At 34.1% G+C, this 22,934-nt stretch overlaps 2 protein-coding genes across 6 annotated transcripts in view; one reads left to right on the top strand and one right to left on the bottom strand.

Annotated features, from left to right (window-relative positions):
• The window catches only part of LOC128996735 (uncharacterized MFS-type transporter C09D4.1-like), a 46,686-nt gene extending 42,671 nt beyond the window's left edge, over positions 1-4,015 (top strand). For all 5 annotated transcript variants that reach the window (XM_054422186.1, XM_054422187.1, XM_054422185.1 and 2 more), the window contains 3 exons: positions 466-576; positions 1,045-1,281; positions 2,332-4,015. In XM_054422186.1, the coding sequence (XP_054278161.1) occupies positions 466-576; positions 1,045-1,281; positions 2,332-2,398 (415 nt within the window). In that variant the 3' untranslated portion in view covers positions 2,399-4,015. The remainder of the gene's footprint in view (positions 1-465; positions 577-1,044; positions 1,282-2,331) is intronic.
• Positions 4,016-7,788: 3,773 nt separating this feature from the next.
• Positions 7,789-22,934, bottom strand: part of LOC128996738 (carbonic anhydrase 13-like) — a 56,974-nt gene continuing 41,828 nt past the window's right edge. The window contains exons 2-7 of the mRNA XM_054422192.1: positions 15,696-15,893; positions 13,280-13,398; positions 12,285-12,380; positions 11,183-11,300; positions 9,649-9,755; positions 7,789-8,968 (exon numbers count right to left, since the gene is read on the bottom strand). Coding sequence (XP_054278167.1) covers positions 8,831-8,968; positions 9,649-9,755; positions 11,183-11,300; positions 12,285-12,380; positions 13,280-13,398; positions 15,696-15,893 — 776 coding nt within the window. The 3' untranslated portion in view covers positions 7,789-8,830. The remainder of the gene's footprint in view (positions 8,969-9,648; positions 9,756-11,182; positions 11,301-12,284; positions 12,381-13,279; positions 13,399-15,695; positions 15,894-22,934) is intronic.

Below are 22,934 nucleotides of genomic sequence, written 5' to 3'. Positions count from 1 at the left end.
ACTAAGGTAAGAAGACATACTAATCTCATTCGTTGAAGCTTTAACTATAATTGAAAGAACTAGACATTCCACACCCACAAGGTTTAAGGTTGTCACAAGTTTGGGAAAAGTTGTCGCAAGTTTTTGAATCCAAATTGATGTTTGTTAAATTGAGCTATACTGACATAGTGTAGGCCTACTGAGTTGTTCACTATGATTTATGATGAATACACCAACTTTTTAACCAAGCTGAATTGGAAAAAATACTTGCTGTAAACTATAGTATCTTTTATGCCTCATCAGCTAGTTATCAAAGTACTGAAAACCAAGAAAGAGAATACAGCACACTCTTTGAGTGGCTCACTTAACAACGTTTGATTTGAATGAAACATTGAATCAACTGGTAGATGGGAAGTCAATTTCAATCTAACTAATTCCCACTTTCATCATTCTAGGATAGAATTACTTTTACATTTTTTTCCACAGAGAGACTACAGTTGGTATATACATCATGGCTGTGATTGGAATGTTGGGATACACGTTTGCTCTGCATTCTGAACGCTTAGCTCTAGTCTACTTCACATCAGCTTTCCTTGGGTAAATCTCTTTTTCATCTATTGCTCATATAAGAAACATTTTATATCAAGAAATTCACCGGTAAATAATTTAGAAAATTACCATCATTAACTTGTACAGTAAAATAAACTTAGGATTCAATGTGGCACTCTAGATTTCTGGATGAACCCATAAAGCATTTTAACAAAAGTAACACATAACCACACGGGTGCTAATTATACGAGGGTGGTTTTTTAATTAAGAGCTGTTTACGTAAAAAAATGTCCTCGTAGCTTCAGTAGTCACACAGTACTTTACCATTGCCAATTTGAACTTTAAGCTACTTGCGCACTTAAATTTGCACAAATTCAGATAACCAATAAGTTACCTTGAGGACTGTTGATATTTATTTATTTTTGTGTTTTAACCCCATTGGTATTTTTTAAGTTTTTCTATAAGTGAACGTTGATATTTTTGAACCACAGTTTTAATTGACAATTTACCACGCAGGTTCTTCATGAACGGCTACCTAACGGTCGGTTATGAGTTTGGAGCAGAGTTGACGTTCCCTCACGCGGAGACAACGTCGTCAGGTCTACTCAACGCAGTAGGGGAGCTGTTTGGAGTAGCAGCTGTACTTGTGGCGGGGGTCGTGCTAGAGACTTACGGCCCAACTGCTACCAACCTCGCACTCACAGCTGTGCTGGCAGGGGGGTTGGTCACCCTGGCTCCTATATCTAGAGACAGGTTTGGAAGTTAATGTCTTCATTTATATAGGTAAAAGTTATATAGATCCGGATATATCATGTAAGGTCGGTAGTGTGGGAGACAGAAAACTTTATGCAACACTATAACTCTACGATGAATATGTTTTTTGATTTTTGATGAGCAGACCTGGGTTTAGGATGGATGCCCCCCCTTGCAAGGAGGTAAGGAAAACCAGACTGGGACGGTGGCAACGTCCTGTAACCCAGGAGGTCACAAATTGTGGATATTTATAGGCATGCACTGTGGATGGGATACTCCCTGGTGTGGATTAACGTCCGCACTAGTGAGTACTACGACTATCCGCAGTACTATCCTGATAATTCGAGCAATTTGTTAATACCAAGGCAAAAACTATAAATCCTGGAAATTGAAATACCAATTTAATTTTTGTGTTTTGTACCTTTTTTAGCAAACTGGGGAATGAAATGTTAGAAAATCTTGGTGTGAAAATTCTAAGCCCATACAAATTTGGTTCTCTGGGGCTATAGCACAGTCAGCTTACATACAATGTGGAGCCTGTCAATGGGATCTAATGGTATTTATTATGAAGACTGTACAAAATACGAGGAAATATGCTAATGTGCATCTTACCGGCTACTCTAGTGATTCAATGTTGACCTGAACAACAGTTCTCTTCGACTCTTTCTTAACCGACCCAGCGTCAACCCCTGCTGTCATGACAGCTTGAATAAATGGGCCCCAAGAGGTTTTGGGTTTGTTGGGGGTTCAAGGTGGAGAAAATTCCCCTGCAAAAGGGGGAGGGGGTGTCAACTATCTCTCGGGTCTGTAGTGTGTTGCACGCAAACAGCGGGCCTGACCCCTTCTTGGATTAAGCACCTACGCTAGCAACATTTTAGGTGGGCCAACATAGTGATTTTGTGATATCTTGTATTATATGTCATATCTGTTACTGATAAATATGTGAACACATTCACTACCAGGTCTCACAAAGCCCCTCATATGGAGGAGTGTGACGGCTGGTAGTCAACATGTTAAAATTTACAAACAATATTATAAATCTTGTTCCAGGTTGCAAAGATTGGCAGCAAGTAGAGTTCACCCCGAGGACAGCACAATGAATGATTTTCAAATCTAACTAAAATGTTCTTAGGGGTTTTATAAATTAACATAGTTTCTGTACATTTTATAGAACGTTGATTAAATAATTTGTTAAGTTTTGTAGAATTTATAATCGTTACATTGCATATGATTTTTAGATGCTAAGTTTTTACAAAGGTCAGGTTTTTGTGATAAGATGACAAATAATTGAAGACAGAAAGTGATAAGATAGGTATCGCAGGGGTGTGCGAAGCAGCAAAAACTTTAGATTTGAAGCAAAGATTCGATTCAAAAGATTTTCAATTAGAATCGATGCAACTTGATTCGAAGCAATACAGAATTTTCTATTCATACTTGTCTATGGAGAGAAATAACAATACTGTAGTCTAATTCAAATTTACCACATTTGTGTAATGCAAATTTTTGTTGATGTGGTACTTGCCTATTTCATAATTTTTACTTGCAGAATCATATTGTTAAGCTTGTTACTTATTTTATAATATTGATTTAACAAATAAAGATATGTTTTGATGTGTACAAAAATACCAAATTTATCAGTCTAAAACATCAATCTTGCTAGTTAAGTATCAAGTAAAAAATGTTTAGACTTGTGTTATTTTTAGAATGATTTTGGAGTGACTTGTTTTGGCAATGTTTACAGAAGTAAAACATGTCTCACACTGCTTACACCTAACAAAACCTCTCATCATTTGCAATGTCAAAACAAAAAGTTATAAAACAATTAAAGCAATACTGTATTTACAAGCAAAGAATTCATTAAATAAGAACACCTTCGCAAAGGAAACACAACAACGCTCTGCTGTATTGCGGGTATTGCATTGGTTTTCTATAGGCGTTTTTCGTATATGGACACTGACTCCCTCATGAATTGGATCGTTTTTTGATCACCGCTGAACCGAATCGCGATTCGATGCATAAAATCAAATAGGAATTTACATGTGTTTTCGATGCATCGCACATCCTTTGATCTTTTAAGATACTTAAGGACATTATTATGGTTAGATACATTTTATGTAAATAATAGGTATGAAAAAAGAGTTTGCATGCTAGGGATAGATCAAGTGTAGGCATACAGTACAGTACTTTTGTTTAGTTTTCAATAATCTTCACCTTGAATTTGCAAACTAATTTTTACCTCATCTTTGACATAAGCTTACTAAAGTTTTTAAGAACCAATCAAGTATATACTTCTGTATATAGGTAATTTTAACACCTAAATAAATAGTTGCATTTTATACTTTGTATTATAAATAATATTAGCAGTATTTTATTAATTAGCTATAGAACCAATATTGTAATAAGTAGGCTACGTTATGAAACTATTGTGATAAATATATCAGTAAGGACTTTAATGTAATTTTAAAACATATTAAATAAGACTATATAAATAATAAAGCTATTTTGTATTTCAGCCAAGGTTTGCTGTAAGTAATTATGTGTGATTGTGTTATCAATAGGATTAAAATTTTAATTTATTGAATGTTTTGTATATTTCCATAGTGCAGTGTATATTTGTTGACATTTATGGTATTAGCTACCATATTTTTGATTGTAATTTTACATAATTTATTGCTATGTTACTTTTAAACAAAAAAATTGTTATTAAGTAAATAAAATCTTGATCGTCCGATAATCCATTTTCTTCCATCTTCTGATAATCCAAACTCTCCTGTATATTTTAGTGGTCTATTTCAAAGTTAAGAAAATGTTTTCAACTAAAACCATAACTAATTACATATTAAAACTCAACATGCAAAAATGTGAAAATAATTTCATACTTTTTTTGTGTAGCAAATTTGGCAGGAATATTCCAGAGTACAGTATGTATAGCAGTTTTTTATTCCAGTACCTCAATCCTTAGAAAAGTTTTTTGAAGTTTCACTCTATTTCTCAAAGACACGATTTCCAAACAAATATTGAAGCCTAAGATTGCTTCGATGCATATTATTATACTATTATAGCAAACTCTGGTCTTCACCATTCTTTAAGCTTTTGTAAAAACTGTTAAATGAGGTGTCACTTGAAGGGGGTTTACATTCAAAAAATTTTGGTTGTCCCCAAAATCCCCCCTTTTTAGGAACATTTAACAATTTGAAAATCATAAAATGAAACTTCCTGCTGGGATTAAACGACCACCAAATATCTCTGTATATTTACTAAGAAAATATTAGAGAGGGGAGTCTAGACTTTTATTCACCCAGTATATTGCTTTGTAACAGTTTCAATGCTTTGAGCTTTCCTTGTCCTGAAAACGCTCTCACAGTGTCACAGCCAGTCCACGCATGTAACCCAGGCAAAGCTGATTTGACACTACAGCCAACCACAAATGCTAGTCTTGTTATATTTACCAATCTGATTCGGCCACTAGAACCGCGTCTTATATACAGGTTACTCTTTATGTTGATGTCGGTTGATATGTAGAGAGCTATGGCTAACACGGCTGTATCATCAGATAAACAAATGACATTTGAAAATTCCATAGCAGCGTCCTTTATACGTAGCATCATACGTGTATCTGCTTCTTCTTGAGAACAGGCAAGTTTGTGTACTTCTTGAAAACCACTGCCAGTTATTTTAATACAATTGTTAGAGGAAGTTACGTGTAATGTATTGTTACCAATTTTCATCCTTTTACTTTCTTCTTGCCAGCTTTCAGCAAGAAACTTGGTTTATTTATGGTTTACTGTCACCACTTTGTAGAAGACTTCTCTATTTTATGATTCTGTGACCACCTTTAATATTCTTGAAGGGTATTCCTGCATCTGAACTACGACGATCTACTACGACGTTCAGCAGACTTTATTGACTTGTTTTTATACGTGTCAAATACAACATCAATTCGAGTGCTATGATAGGCTGCTTTTAAAACTTGATTGAGGATTGTATCAGTCAATTGATAAAATGTTGTATTTTCTCCATGTATTTTTTTAATTAAAGCTATCCCATCAATTATCGTAGCTGATGAAGATATATTTACATCTGCAGGTAAGCTTTCCAGGTGTTATCCCAGCACAGACTTCATTGTTTTTAGCGAATTTCCTATATATGGAATAAGCTATTACCATAGTACTCATGGTAAGACCTGGACCCGGGAATGATTTAATTTTTGTTTTTGAGGTCCCAAGAGGCCAAAAACACCATCCGTTCAAACTCACATATATATATGTGTGTGTTCGTTAGCGCGAAAACTCGAGCAAAAATGATCCGAATTTGATGAAATTCAATACATTGAATACAAATTGAATACAAACGTGTAAACCTACGTTTATTCGAACGAATTCGCAAACCAGCATATTGGACCATGGGAACGGGGTTTATGGGTTAAAAGGGGTTTCCCATTTTTGACCCTAAAAACAAAATATTTTGCAATTTCTTCTCAACCCGTTTTGTAGAGATTAAAAAAAGAAATATTTTAGTATATTGAATCGTTTTCGTATGCCCAACGGTCACAGAGAAAATTCAAAAATAGTGTAATTTAAATTCCCATGTTATTCTTATGGAGAAAATTAAAACTGTCTTGTAGTTTACTTGTTTATGGATATATATTGATAAAATTTGGCAAATTTATTTATTTCATCCTATACTATTGACGTATGGTCAAAAAACACTTTTTACCTTCCCCGTAGCAGCAAACCTAAGCACTCGTTAAATCTAATGTTTATTTAAATTGGGAATAAATATGTCTTATTTATGGAAATGTTGTTTCTTCCGGGCAGCAAAAACCGAAGGGTATATTATAGAAATGTATACTTAAAAACAAGAAAAAAATATTGAAATTGTTAAAAAGCTATTTTGAAAACATAAAAGTATTTACCTGAAACATAATATTTTTTCTGCGCTCAGTTATTTTTTTGAACGGTAGATTTTAAAATTTAATTTATATTACTTATCTTTTCGGTAGAATCTATTCATGCAATATATCAAGTTGAAGAGAATTCATTACACTACATATCTAGTGTGTTATAGCTTGAATGCACATATAACTCTTAAATAATCTATTAATTAAATTGGTTTTGACATAAAAATTAGAAAAAAACTATTAAAATTTACTTTATTACTAACTAACGGTTAATTTTATCGAACTAGTGTATATGACAACATTTGTAACACATATATAGAGCTTTAGTTTAAAAAAAGAAACAATGAAATAGGGTGGATAGTTCCAGAGATATAGCTGGTTTTCTAAAACTCAACATCCGCCATCTTGAATTGGCCGCCATTTTTATTAGCTACCACTTCGAGATGGCAATCATGATTTTGTTACATCCTAATAAACCCGTCTAACTATGGTGAAAAGGAAAATCAGTACCCCCAAATTATACCGACATGTTGGCTGGCCCATGGACTATACTAACTTATAAACTTGTAGGTATTTGTTACTATTAACTATTTTGAAATAAGAAGTTTACATGTAAAGTGGTGGGGCGAGGGATTGGGATTGTATACTTCGGGGGCGCCAATGACTCACATGTTCAGGGACCTTGCACGGGCCCTGATTGTTTACATCAAAACAAGGCTATACTCTGTTCATTAAATTTAGGCGGTTTAAGGGAAGCGACTATATTCCCTCCACCTTACCCTAACTTTGAAACAACAGCTGACAGCTTATCAGCTGATATTATAGACTAAGGTAAAAAAGTGGCGGGGAAACCCAGGAAACCTTCCCCTAGAACCACCTAAATTTTGTGAACCAACTATAGTATATTGCAAGGCAACTGGGTGACAAAGGTTGAAACTTCTTTTGTGAAAACAACATTCATTTTTTGTAAATTTCACAAATAAATTAAGATGAGCAAGAAACTATCAAAGTAGTTTCTGTTGTGGCGATATTAATGGCTACCAAAACCCTGCTACCCTGCAATGAAAAACACATCACAAAAGAACATATCCAGAAGTCCTATACTTAAACTATACTTAGAAAGAAATCATACTTGAAGAAACTATACTTAATTCCTCGTACATTGTACTGCTTGTCTAGAGTGTCCATAAGCTATGTATCCAAGAGTTTCAATGATACCATTACTACTTGCCTTAAAAACATCAGTATCTAGTTCACCCTTCTTTACGTTTTAACTGTTCTCATGCTTCTCACTACTAAATTTGAATATACCATAGTCAAAATTAAATTTATTAAGTCAAAATACCATTCGGTAAAAAGCATAAAGATACTGAAATAAGTCAAATTAGGTTAGAGCACCTTCACAAGAAAAATGTACCCAACATATATGACATTAAAACATGATTTTTTCCAGGAATTGTTGATACTCCCTATATCAACAACCCCCCAGGCAGTAGGTGTAGGACTATAAGACCTGTAATTCTTCTGTGAATGTAAAATGGATTCTAGAGAGATGCTTTCTATAAACACATTAAACAGTAAAACGGATTCAGAAAGCAAACTAATAATTTCAACTAACAAATTTATTGACTTCCGTAACCTAAAATTAAACAGCTAACTAATATCAGGTAACTAATCTATCAGCACCAAAAATATCTGCAAGTAATCAATTCTAGGAAATGATACGGTATTTGTACTAGTATAGGTAAACTATTCTAAGCAGATGTGTTCGCCAAAAACAAGTCTAACTAATTTCCTTGCACATTGAGAAAGTTCCATTACATCAATACATAAAGCACAATTTGTAACAAGCACGATTAAAGGCACTATATTACATATTGCACACGTCTAAAACTCAATAGCAATTTGGTACTTGTATTTTGGACAATTCTACAACTGTGCAATTGTGCTTGTGAATATCCAAACACTCAATTAGCACTGTTACATCTTTAACTATCTAAGGACTAGCTTTCACAATTAAAGCTTTAACCAGCTTCAGCCAAAAGATCTGGCAACCCTATTCTAAAGTAAGTTATTTCTCTACTACTGATTGTTCGAAAGATATCAATTAATGATTTCATTCAATCGTAAACTATCACAAAATACATCCCTTGCAGGGTAAAACTGTAAAAATGTAACTGCTCCATGTTTCTTAACATAGCCTGTCTGTTAAATACAGAGCAAGAATAGTACTGGGCAGCTAGCAACAAAACTTTTGAACAAATATAATTCCTAAGGTTCATTAGTCTTTGTTCTACCAACCATCCAAACTTATGGAGGAACTGAATTTTAAAACTATCATTTGAATATCTATAATAGTGATGTTAAATTTGTAGGTTTGAAACCCATCCAACTAATTGTTACATCGTTGACTATTCTCGCTCCCCCCAATCCCCAAGAGAAAAGTTCAAAATAAGCTCATCATAAACCAAATATTTAAAATCTATATCACATTGACAATTTCATCGTCTCTAAAGTAGGAATGTTTCTTACGCTAAGGTCAACAATTAATATCATAAACATAAATATTGGTTAAAGGCTTTCGGTGGACCCAGAGTAAATGCGGTTGTTACGCTATCAGATCGTGATGCTACGTGGTTGGTCGCCGCTCTAATGATGGCCGCACTCTCGAAGCTCTCGGTTTCCGAGCGGCAATGGAGGTCTGTAGTTACAGATGATGTTTGCATCTTCAGCGTCGCAGTGGACTTCATCGGCTCCGACTCGCTTGATGCTCCTGAACACTGATAGCTGCAATAAATATAAAGTGTAAGAATTATCCTAGTTCTGCACATACTTGCACAGTGAATGTGAAAATAAGCGTATTTAGAAGAATCAATGCTTGGGATGCCACAAATGAGGTATGAATTATGTACTTAATCTTCAGGAACAATGGCAAACCGAAGGAAAATATTGAAAGGAAGTAGGCACAATGTCTACATATTTAAATAACCCTCAATTAACAAATTAACTGATTTTCAGTACTAGTAAGATTTACATAACCAACCAATGTAGTAGTGTAATGGGTTGAACCATAGACAAAAAGAATTAAATATAGACCGTCAGCTGTGCTGCGGTTACCATAGGTTCTGGCGCACACCGCTTGGAGCACCACGGTAGTTACGGCGTACGTGCTACGTAAACTACAGCGGTGTGCGCCGGAACATATGGTAACCATGGCAACCGCAGCACGGCTGACAGTCTATATTTCATATTTTTTGTCTATGGTTGAACATAGCTATATTAATTTATTGGCTATTAGCTAATAAAGCGGTATTAATTATTCCTATGTTTGTAAAAAGTACCAGGGTATTCAAATAAACTGAAAATGTTTCTGTAACTTTTTTTCTTCTCCATGAACTTGTAAATAAAGACTAAAGTTCATTGTTTGTTAACTTTTTAGAAATTAAGGATTTTAATTTCTAACAAACCTGGCGTTCAGAGATGGGGATCGGCTCCTTGAAGAGTATCCAAATAACACTCTCTGTGCAAGGTGGTGTGGTGAGCGAGCCAAGGTAAGTCCAGTAGTGCTTGTTGTCTGAAACATAAGAGCATTTATTCATAAACTTATAATAAAAGACATTTTTATGAATATTTGTTTTACCAGTACTTAAACCTTTATGTATTAATGTAGGTTGTATGTAGGCTGTAATTGATTTCCTTTTCTAAAATTTAGGTCTAATGTATGAGGGCTATTCAGGAAGTAAGGAACGTTTCTGTCTGATAAGTTATGGCTAGACGTGTGTCGTGTGCCAATTACACATTTTCAAGTACAGATGTGTTTACCTACTCAGTAATAGTCAAACCTACAGCAAAAGTCTTTTTGCACATTGTTGCAAAATTTTAATTGAAAGTGTCTTACAATTTGAAACCCTGCTAGTTGTTTCATTGGCCAAAAACTTCACACAACAATTTTAACATGCAAGACCCCTTCATCAATTTAAATGGGAGATTGTCCCTTAACCACCCAGCAGTCCAGACCTTACTCCATAAGGGACTGACAATTGTTTCACAAAATGAAGACTAGTTTAGCAACACATAAAAGAACAAATTGAGCCACTTATCATAGCGATGGATGAGCTTTGAAATCCCTTTGTTGTAGAATTTAACTTCCTGCAATCTAGCACAGCTTTGATGACTATGACAAGTGCCTCAATTTGTTCTTTTACTTTTAATCGTACATAATACAGTTTTCCCCGTACACTCCTACTTATAGTAGCTATTTAACCTATTGCAGTACTGTTGTCTAACTGAATCGCACAAATTTCAAACAAAAGTAAGCTCGGGAGCAATTATTGAAATGCTGCTTCAGCAATGGGGTAGTAGCCGGGGCAGGAACGGCGTTTCCCACTCTGATTTTGCTAAAAATCATATAAACAATCCTATGTTGGTTAGTTCTTAGACGATGGTTAGTGTTCCCACCCAGGAGAATTTAGGACTAAACCACTGTGCTTTAGTTAATACACTTCATGAAAAGATGAGAAGCATGTTAACTATATACAGTAGAGTCCCGCAAACTTGGCACTCGATAACCCGGCAGTCTGGATAACTCGGCCATCACCTGGCTCAGAAAATTAGTGATTTTTTGAGTCCGAGTTAAACATGGACCCAAGCCAAATCATTCGCAGCTCGTACCAAGGATTTGTTTTACTATATCCGATAACTTAATACTAACTTGTAATAATATAAATTAAAGAGACTGTTAATAAGCTTAAAAATTGTATTGTTCTTATTTTCAACCCTAGTTCCCAATAACCCGGAATTTCACAAACTCGGCACCCTTCCAGTCCACATTACACCGAGTTTGCGGGACTGTACTGTACATTAAGCGGCTGAAAAACAGAAGAATACTTGTTAATCGCTAGCAACCAGTTTCCCTAATCCCTCTTGTCAACTATAACAGCACTGCAACATGAATTTAACCAAACTATTTACGGACCTAAAATTAACCAACTAAAATCTTACCAGGAATAAGTTTTGCCGGATCCACTGGGTTGGAGACGTCAGTTGTTTGTCCTTTGTGAGTGATGTGTGGAATGAGTTTGACAATTTTCTCAAGTTCATCGTTGTCTTTAATTCCAGCCTGGGGGAAAAAACATTTTCTATTACCGTACATAATTTATGGTATGATAGCTATCATCTTAAACATACCAATGAATACAAACCCTACAAGAAGTGTAACGCCTTTGTAAAGAATTCAGTCTGGAAGTATTTGAATTTTGGATAGTTCCCGCGGCGGCCGCTATGCATGGCCATGTCAGATGACTGAGTGAGAGAGAGTGAGTCAAAGAATTGGCTTAGAGAGAGAGAGAGAGAGAGAGAGGGAGAGGGAGGGAGAGAGATAGAGTAGCGATTATAGTGGCGGCCGCGCAAAGTTCATTTCGGCAGCAAAATTCCAGTCTGACAATTATCCATAAGCATTTCCCTTCTTAAAGAGGTTGTATTCATTCATTGATCATACCTACATTTAAGAACTCCAAGACAACTAAGTAATAGACACATTAAAATTAATTTGAGAATTGTTAACTTCAAAGCTAAAAATTGCTTCTTTTATGTCAAATGACCCATGTAGTCAGGTTCATATAGGGCAGCCTCCTCCACAGATTTGTTGTGAAACTAACTGTTTTGTCGGTATGATAAATAAATTAAAACAACAGCTTTGATTTGTTTTTGTATGTATAGTTCGGCCGCTTAGAAAACGACCTGCACGCTAATGCTAAACCAATGCTAGAGGAGGTTGCTTTCTAAGCGGCCGAACTATAGTAAACAATTTTGAGTCACAAAATCAACAATAAATAATACTGCGATGAAAACTATGTTAGTTATTAGGGGGGTAGTCTCTATGGATGGAGTTGCCCTCTTACAATCTGCTTAGGAGAGCTAATTCTGATGGCAGTATGTAAGAAGCTTTCATATATTGTCTTTAGATAACATTTGCCCACAACAGGTATAAATAAATAAAAATGTCAAGATCGGTTTCTTCTACCGTCCTGACAAATTTGCAAATTAATAAGCCATTTTTCATTTTTCCTCTGAAGGATAAATAACAATTGTAATAATTACAAACCTCTAAGAACACTCCAAGCACAGCTAAACCATCAGGATGTCCAGCTGCTTCTGCAAAGGACTTGTATTTGTCGCTGTTCCAGTGAACTAAGTGCAGCTGAAAGAATAAACAAGTTCAGAACAAGATAAAATAAATTCTTTCACTATAGAAGCATACTTTAAACTTTTGTTTTGGTTATCATTAGGTGGCTATATTAGTCATTAGGACCCTTAGTTGCCATTAGTTAACATCTGTGTCTTAAGACATGTCGGCTTTAGTCACTAACAAGACTACAAGATTGCGCCGCTCATCCTACACTTATACTTGGCTTAAAATACCTTCATTCGTATGGTCACTATTCATGATACAGAGTATTAAAGTATTAGAGTAAATGCTTTTTTATTTAGAGAGACACTACCTATGGTTTTATCGCACTGTGTTGGTTTTATCTCAAAATAAATATGGAAGCTCTCTAAATTTTTATATTAAGTTCAGCTAGAATATAATAGCATTAGTTTACCCACAATTTAATAACCTAAATCTAAATATCAAATAAAGTTAAAAAATAAAGTATTGAACTAGAAAAAGAAAAAGCTTTCTATCATTTGTGACGGCCATTTATAATTACAACACACCATGAGGTGGTGCATTGCTTTGGGGAATGCACCTACAGTATTGTGGGTTGCTACGCTTTGAAGTGTACCTGTGGAGCACAGCACATGCCAGGACCTCAGTTTTTCAAAAGTGTCACGATTTGTATTTTAAGATATTATGCTAAATATTTATGCTCTCTTTTAACTGCTTTCCGTTGAGCTAAAGGAGAAGGAGATTTTCTCTGCAGCAAACGAATTGAAGAAATAGTTGATGATAAGGATATGGGATCATAGTCACTGGCTCAAATAGCTCAATTTCGCTACGGTACCTCAACTTCTAGAAATCAGCAAGATCTTTATTACCGGTATTGATACACAAATTATGTTGTACTGAAGTGTATTTTCCTTTGTGGTTGTACTAACCTCTCCAGCATATGCTTGACCGTCAACCGTGTGTTCAGAGCCTTTCTCACTAGATGGGCCCCAGTGTGCATGGAACTGCTCCAGCTTGTAGTGAGCCTGCAGCGGGCCTCCACTCAATTCTACCAACACAGACACAGAAAATTAGAAAAGGTTAACAAGTGTTGCCACAATCAATAACCTAACCTCAACTCAACTACTCAGAGAAGATGTTTGACAGAATTTAAATTATCAAGTTTTATAATTTTTCAGATGATTTTTATCGTAGCTTACTACAATAAGCAGAGTAATAATTTACTGCCTGTAAAATACTTCTTATTAGTCCTAATTTATTACATGATTTTCATATTTTAACCTAAATGTGAATGAGGGATATAAATTTGGAATAGTGTGAGACCTTTGTCTAGCACTAAGACTAACTGTTTCTTTAGGCAGGCCTAATGATTATAAGGACAGCTGTGCCCAGTTTAGAACAATAAACAGCCACTGACTTTACTCAGGATCAAATGGTGACCGTAGATTACTCGGTGAGCCAGGTTCGCAGTTTGCATGTGATGGGCTAAGAGCCAGGAGAAAATTTGCACCCCTCTCCACCTACATTGTGAGGGAATTTTTCTTTTCCTTTTGCCCCCAATAGACCTAAAACGTCTCGCTACCCTGGAGTGGTTCTGAGATGAGCTATTACTACACCTGTTCTTCCACACCTATACCTATATCTCTAGTGGATCTACCAGTCAGGTGTGATCTAATAAGTGATTGGTTTCAGAGTAGTGGATGGCATCATAAACATACAACATACAAATAAACAACAAACTAGACATTTTTATTTATACATGTTTCTTTTCACCATTGTTGCAAAGGTGCTTTCCCTTTCCTCAGTTAGTTCTGTCAAAGTGACGTAGTAATTTATTGTCTCCTCGGATTACTCTAACTTCCTACTTATATTCCTACTCCAGTTAGATCGATCCTGATAAAAACTACCGTAGAAGCTTTTTGAAGATTAAAGGTTCAAAAACGGACCCAAGCTCTCCTTGATTTTTGGTATTTTAATTTTTCTAAGTAACCAGCTAATTTTAACCATTATCTGTCCTTCAATTCATTCAGCACTAGTGTACCTGTTGCTCGAATTCGAGCATTTGCATTACAGGCGAATCAAAGATTATGGAAATACTCACAATCTACACAACAGTTAGATATAATCAAAATATTTTGTAAATATCTTATCTTTTTTCAAAAAGCTAATCTTGTTTTTTTAGTGTTTTCTACAAATTTTTCCCTCTCATAGTCGCATTAGGTTGTCTATGATAACGATTATAAATGGAAAAAAAACATTATTCCTATTTCTTCTACTTGGTTGTGTTCTATGACTTGTTCTATGTTTCCATTGTTTGCAAATCGGTTATTTCAATGATTGCTCAAGAAATGTAGAACAGTGTTAATTCAGTTTTATTTTTAGCCTATATCAAATTGTCCAGGATTTCTCACTCTTTTCCATTCTATACACCAACCCAAGTTTTGTCTGCAGATGCAATATGCCAACGAATATCACCTACGTACTATCTCCAAGAAATGGTAAAAAAGGCAGAAACCAACCCATACAATAGATATAAGTTAACTCCAAAATAAAATAGTTACCGTGATAATAGGATTTTCCACTGATTTGGTAATAGAACATTATATTGCAAAACATGACACGATGCAGAAGAAAATCCATTTTAAAATAAGAAAAACCCATTGCAAATACTGTACTTCATTTTGAAAAATTCAATAAATCACAATTTAAATCTTAACAGCTGTCTCATTAAAAAGTAGTGTAAAATTATTATGCATATGGTCGTAATGTAAACATATCTGGAGGCAATTTTAAAGGCTTCTGGGGCAGAGCCCCAAGGGAATTGACCTCGTTCCTCTTTTGATGGCTCATCTACAGACCAAGACCTTTCTTTAGAGACCCCTACCAAGTTTCTACGCCCAGCCGTTCTCTCAAATTAGCTGTGACAAAAACCCCGTTTTCCTCCATAAGAATAACACGGGATGGGAATTCAAAGGCCACTGGGGCAGAGCCCCAAGGGAATTCACCATGTTTCTCTTTCGATGGCTCATCTACAGACAAAGACCTTTCTTTAGACACCTCTACCGAGTTTCTACGCCCAGCCGTTCTCTCAAAATAGCTATGACAAAGAAAAACAGTTTCAAATTAATATATAGATTCATTGTGGCTTCATATACACTTAAAATATTTACCCTGGTTTTTCAGCATCATATAAGCAAATCTTAACCTACTACACTTCTCAAAAGACGACGCAGGTAGGGTACTTCTCGAGGTAAACCCTTTGATCTAAATGAATAGTTTAAGTTGACGTCTGTGGATAGAATTTTAAGTACGGTGTTTAATAATCAAGTAAACCATTTTTTTCACCTGATCCTTCTCCGTTGACGTCCAGTCTCCAGCAGTAGCCAGGGTTTGCGATCGCCTTGCAGTTTCCGGGGACATAACGCCACTGCAGCGGCTGTGAGTGAAGAGAAGTGTCTGAAGTGACACGGGCCGTGTTGACGTCAATGGGCGACTGTCTCGGCCCAGCGGCTTGGGGAAAGATCTTGTGCCATGTGTGGGGACCTGTGAACAAATCACTCTTATCAATATGGATCAACCACCACAATAATTGTGCTTTAGTTCTATGAGAAGGCCAAAAGGCCAAAAAACAGCCAACAAGAGTAACAACACATTCTTTGCTTTCCATGGGAGGTCAACTCAGCAAAAAGAAGACTCCAAAATGTGTCTAATATACTGAAACTATCATGCCTTAACTCTGTGAGCTTTAAATGCTTTCTCTTTAGCCACGTATAGATTAACAAGATCCGTACTTTCAACTATTTATATTATTAATTTTATACCTATTATATTTATGGGAAGATAATTCAAATGGTAAAATAAACGGTATCAACCTGACACATACTTTCATCCATTAGCTTGTAATCATGGGTAAGCGGTGGGAGTAACTATATTTTCAAAGAAAAGTATAAAAAGTATTATATTTTATGGGGAATATCATAAAAGTTGCAATACGTTTTGAACCATAATTTTTACAGGAAGGGGGGTGTACCATTTTTTCAGAATTAAAAGGAATATAAATTACAAAATTTTATTTAAAATCGTTTAAGCCCTTTTTTGCTAAATAAATACTCACACACATACACATATAGACATCACTAGATTAGTTTGTAAATAGCTGTCAACCATTATTTTGAGTATCAAAACTAAACCACAAACTCTTTCATATCTCGTCTTGGTAAAAAAAAAAATACACAATGACAAACCTACAGTGCATTCTGTAGTTCCACTAATAGTAAGTCGTATTCTAGGATATAGTGTTTCCTTTAACCATTCAACCAAATGACCAAATTACAGCTGCGCCCAGTGTTCAAGGTTGACAATTGTATTCTTTTCAACCTCGACTTTGCTCCCAGTACATCTAAGTGAAATATAATGGATAAATAAGTGCACGCTTCCCTTTTTATAATGGCTACTTGCATTTCAATTTTTGCTCCCGGTAATTTTAGCAACACATAATAACAGCTTTTGTCAATATTTTGCTGAACAGGAAGGTACATTAGTTCAGACACATTAAACAGCCAAAGTAGAAAGGTAGAAAATATTGTATGGATTTACAAAACCATTTAACACAAACCATAGGATTTATTTTGTTTACACATATTTGTAAATGGTAAAAATGTTTAAATAATTAACTTAGGTATGGTAATTAAATATTTTAGTAGTACTTCTTGCAAAAACTAATCCAAACTTTTATAGTTTAAGAATCAAGTGTTCTACTCGCACTACTTTTGTTAACAATAGTTTTTATAAAACATTTTTATGTATTATTATTCAATATGTTTGGTTTTATAGACTCTGAAAGATAATGGTTTTTACATTTCCATCCTGACCTTAAGATCTTAGGGTTAGGACTCTTCTTATCACTAATTTCCTCAAGTCATAGACACCATGTATTAAACCCACCCTAGATTCGTCATCCTTCAAGTTCTTTTTATAAACATTATCATTATGAAGACAGCAATGCACACCAAGGTGAGGTGCATACTTTATGAATAAGAATGCAAGTCGAGTATATGATCTGTGTAGCTTTCCCAAAGTAGCAACACAATATTGTTGAAATATTGAAATAATATTGCTTAACATTGTCAACAATATTGTTCTGAGAAGATTGTAACATGATTTTCCCAACATTGATCAACATTTTATGAAAATATTGTTTGTTAATATTGAATAATGTTGAAATAATATTATTTCAACATTGAAACAACATTAATTGGATTGAAAACTGTATATTGCCTCAGCTCATATTGAAAATCAAAATAAATATAACTAAGCTTTTATTAATTAATAAAGGGATTCGGGGTGATGCTAAAAAGCAATCTACTAAGATGAAAATTCCATTTATTTCGACAATTATTTTGTTACCTACATAAAGCCCAATTATCAAGGACAGCTATAAGTATAGGATCATTCTTAAAATACTTAAAATAAAGATTTGCCCAACAATAATAAGAGAAAACAGATTTAAAGACTCAAGAAAGAACTGGAATATAAAGAAATTATTTACTTCTAACTTTATCAGTAATTTATTCACATCAGTGCATTTAAGGAGTACAAACCCCCATCTTATCTATTTTCAGACTTTACAATAAGACGAGGACTGTACTTTTCAATAGGAAAACCAATAGCGAGGTTTTCTTTAAGACCTGAATGAATGGAAAATAAAATAATGATTTCCTGGGAAAGACTTGGTAAGTAAACCACATACTAAAGTCAATTCATCATTTTAGAGGTAATTCTTCATTCAAGGCTAGAAAATCAGTGAATATTCAAAAGTTGTCACTCACTGCATGCATAATTCATACAGATACCATTTAGGGCTAACAGAAGCTATATCATGTAGAGTGCCTCGAAAACTCAAATATCAGTGACATGTAAATATGGTCAACTGACACCCGTCAAGTATATTGGTTACTGAATGGATGTAATCAGAAAATGTAATTGATTTTACTTTGATCCTTTAAATAATGTATATCTTGTCACGTTGATATAATATTTAAGAGCTGTCTCGAATTGTAACGTTCTTTCATGATACTGAACTTATTGGTTTAACCTGCCTAAACCTACAATTCCCTAAAATGTATAAAGCAGTAATAGTGTAAGAAAATTTAATGATTCAAATGTATTTATTTACTTATTTATGCTGTAGACATGTATTGTAAATAATCATAATATTTCATTCATTTAAATACCAGAGTTTACTTCAGTTTAGTATATGGTTAATAATTTGAGGTCTAGAAAAAAGATTTACAGCAAAACACTCAATGGCTCAATGGAATTCAGTTCTTCTTTACTCCATTGGCTAAAAACTCATGAAAATGGAGTGGCTACTTCAGTTTAGAGTAAAGTCTAAGGTCTAAGTTAAAGAATGACTAATTTTCGGCTGTATTCATAGTTCCATTCCTTATGTTTAATGTGTTACCACATGAATTGTTAACACAGTCTTATCTAACCATTAACCACACTCAAGAAGGCATTTAACCACAAAACATGGCCATAAAACATAATACTAACTCAGTGATAAGATAGCCTTGAACTACTTTTGCACACAGTTATTCAAGAAATTACTCTAAACCACCACCTTATCAGTTAAATGTGGACATTTGTGAATAGTAAAGTATTTATAGCGAACTAATGGTTAATTTTACTCTTATAATCTAACCTTTGTATCACTTGAACATTATTTAAAAATAAAAAAAACTAGAAATATTATAGAAGAGTAATGGAATTTTGGTGGTTTGATAGATATAATTTATTTGTTGGTTTTAGGTTTTAGGGTGAACCCAAAACTACTAAACTTTGGGCTGAAATAAAAAAAAAAAACATGAACCCTTCCAATATATAGGCTCACTGTACATGTAACACGTGTCAAAATAAATCACCTCGGGTTAAATATCCTGGATATCAAAGGCGTTGGGTTGCATTTGGTATTAACAATAGAATTGGTTTGTCCGGTTTCTGTCGGTTTCTCAAATAAGAAATCACATACAAGTGTAACATAAACTCAAATTTAATCCTGTTACAGGTAATTGAATTGAATTGCAAAGTAAAACTTTGTTTTTTTTCTGTATAAAAACCAATAGTGGGTGTCACTTTTTTACAGTCAATTTAAATATAAGTGTTTCTGTACCCGAAACTCTTCTGTACATCCAACTAGTACCAACTGTATGAAATCAGACAAAAACATCATTCTTTCAAATTTCAAAATCTATCAAATCCAACAGGAGTATTGCTTATCAATGACCAATCCAAATCTGTGCAGTCAGAGGCTTTTCTTATCAACGCAAAATCAATTTACAAGTTCACTGATAATAATTATTGATTATTGATGGCAGCTGTTAAATAGTCACTTATCACATACAGCTTACCTGTAAAATGATACTAGAGAGTACAATTCAATCATTGATATAGTCAGATTTGCTCTTACTTAAACAATTAACTTATACTGGTTAAAAGACAACTGAGTAAATACAGTCGTATTGACAATATGAAGGAGATTTTAGCTGCAGACTAACATTTATGGCCGATTATTAAGTTTTAACATTACATTTATAATTCCTGAAAAAAGCCCAAGTACTGTGTGAAATGTCTCATATTGCTGCACACTTCAAAATATACATTGCGGAGTCAAAATATTCATTGCACCAAACGCCAAATGAAACAAAAAGTCGGATAAACAGCTGATCAAATTATAAACGGAAGGAAAATAAAAGATACGTCTTATAACACTTAAAACATATATTTACGCTTATACTCTTACTCACAAGACGGTAAATATACAAAAAAGATGGTAAGTGGTGATCGACATTCGCCTATTGGGTCTGATGATGATTGGAGTGTCCAATCGAAATCGATCACCACTTACCATTTTTTTTTTTGTATATTTACCGTCTTGTGAGTAAGAGTATAAGCGTAAATATATGTTTTAAGTGTTATAAGACGTATCTTTTATTTTCCTTCCGTTTATAATTTGATCAGCTGTTTATCCGACTTTTTGTTTCATTTGGCGTTTGGTGCAATGTATATTTTGACTCCGCAATGTATATTTTGAAGTGTGGAGGCATTGTTTAAACACTAATTTTCACAAACATCAGCTTACATATCAGATGCTAAAGCTTAAGTTTTTTATGGAGGAAAATAACTTATAAAACTTCTAGAATTGTTCAATTACATGTACGTTCTGATTCTACGTGCTAATAAATCCAATTTTTTACATGCCTATGCATTAATCTTAATTTCTTAAGACAACACTTGGCTTGTTCTGCAGGTTGATCTATCTCCTCCAGGATGCAATCATCTGATAGGGAAATCTCCAATCATCATCTTCCTCAATGTATGGACCCTTTACTTACTACTTCCTTGAGACTATGCTTAAGTAGTACAGATATTTTTCAGATATACATATTCAAACTGTATAATAATTTAGGTAACTAATAAAAATGAATTGTTTGAAAACAAACAAAGTCAACTATAGGGTTGTAAAACGTTTCATTGTAGATAGTTTTTGTTTGTATTGTTCATTCAGTGTTTTTGTTTTACTTCATCTTCATACATTTTAGTATGTATATTTTTCAATTAAAAATTGTGCATTAATTGTAAATCTACTTTATTTAAAAGCATCGTAATCATAAAGATATGCAATACTGCATAGGTAGATTAAAAAGTTAATAATGAAATAAATAAAATATGCATCAATCTGTTAAATACTAGTATTAGTAGAGTATTTAATTTGATAAGAAAAATCATTAGCACTTAAGATAAGCTATTGATATGAATGAAGATTGTCAATTTACTAAGAATAAAAAATTGTTACAGTCCATTGAATTAAGCTGTCAAGATAAACTGAACAATTCATTTGTATGATTTATATCAGTTCACATTCGCTATTTTAGCTGCTTGATTCAAAGTAATTGACTTAATTGTGGTAAACATAATTATGATATGCTTTATTTACATATGTCCTATTTACTATTGTGGACCGGTATTTGTTTAGGGCGAGAAAAGTTTGTTTACTCCCCAATAACGAACCATCTGAATTGTAAATTTAAATAGCACAAGTGCTTTTGAGGAGCTTAATTGTAACCTAGAATAGACCCTAATTTCCTTTTATACTACATATTGAAAACGAATAATTACCCTCAACTGTAGGCCTATTCAGGGAGTGCTTTAGAGCTATGAAACTTTATTGTTATCACAATGACTTGATCAAGTTATTTGGTTTCCTACTTCTTATCTATCTTGACCACTTCACAGCTGCTTTTGAGAATCTCTCAGCCAAAGCGAAGCATTAGATTTGCTTCACTGTTTCCCAGTTTAGTTTAATTTTTTTTATTTGTTTATTGAAAGAGTTAACCACTGGAATACAAATCCACTACAACATTATATTCCCAAGGGGGATTTTAGTATAATTATTGCTTTGATGTAGTTTATTTGTAAGTTCAACAATTAAGAAAACATTTTTATTGTTGGAAATAGCTTGAAAATGATATATTTTTGTAAATTGTTTACTATCATACCTACAATAATAACGTTTTCAATACAATGCAATATTTTTTAAAGCAATGAAGCTATTAATAATATTTTTTTAATGCAAAATTTTGAATCTAAAAGCCTAGAAGGTCTTTAATTGGTCTTAAATTATTTTATAAACTCGTTTTAAATGCTAGATTACAGGCATGATTATGTTCACCATATAAACTTACAGAACCATATTCATATTTCAATACAGTATTTCAACACCCACTACTATACACTTTGAAACACGATTTCTGTATTTAATGAAACCGATCAACCCTCTGTAATATTTAATATCTTAATCGCAGTCTTAGAGTTGACATAAAGTTCAGTAACTTTCAAAATCTAAACCTCCAACTCTTAAGACTTGCTGGTCTTCTAACGGCCACAGTAGGTTTTCAGCCCACTGGAACTCACGACAGCGACGTTCCTCTCCTTCTACAGTTTCTGGCAAGATTCATCCACGAACGACTATAAATATTGCCCAAGGTCAAGACTGAAGACTGCCGGACATAGAGGTGACCTTGGCTCGAGGTCAAGGTCATACCGCCACATGAGAGTATGTTGAACTCTTATCTCAGACTGGAGAACATGGCTATGGCTTCCTTGTTGGCATACAGGATTTGTTTGATCAAGGCATAGGCCGTCGAGGTGTCCATATATGACGCTCTGTTAACTTTGAACACATAATAGATACGTCTATCTTTCTGTTCGTCTGCTTACTAAAAGAAACGATTTAGTAAAAATATCCTATACTCTTCTATGAACACTGTATGCTTGCACAAAGATCTCGAAAACCGCTTCGACAACTTCCTTATTTTTATATCCAGCCTAAAAACGTGTTAGTTAAAACTGCCAACAAAATATAATTACGTAAAAATGAAATTTAAATAAAAACACATTTTACATTGGCCTTATGGGTTGCCAATTTACCATGTTGGTTGAACAAAATAACAAGGAATAAGTAAACAAAATACTTGTAACATGTGTTTATAACAAGCCATCCACAGTATAATAGCAAATTACAAA

The sequence above is a fragment of the Macrosteles quadrilineatus genome, unplaced genomic scaffold, assembly GCF_028750875.1.
Source record: "Macrosteles quadrilineatus isolate MER2022 unplaced genomic scaffold, UCM_ALF_1.0 Scaffold_6__1_contigs__length_79288215, whole genome shotgun sequence".
Taxonomy (NCBI): Eukaryota; Metazoa; Arthropoda; class Insecta; order Hemiptera; family Cicadellidae; genus Macrosteles; species Macrosteles quadrilineatus.
The sequence above is the reverse complement of the archived record's forward strand: the minus strand, read 5'-3'. Positions and strand labels throughout refer to the sequence as shown.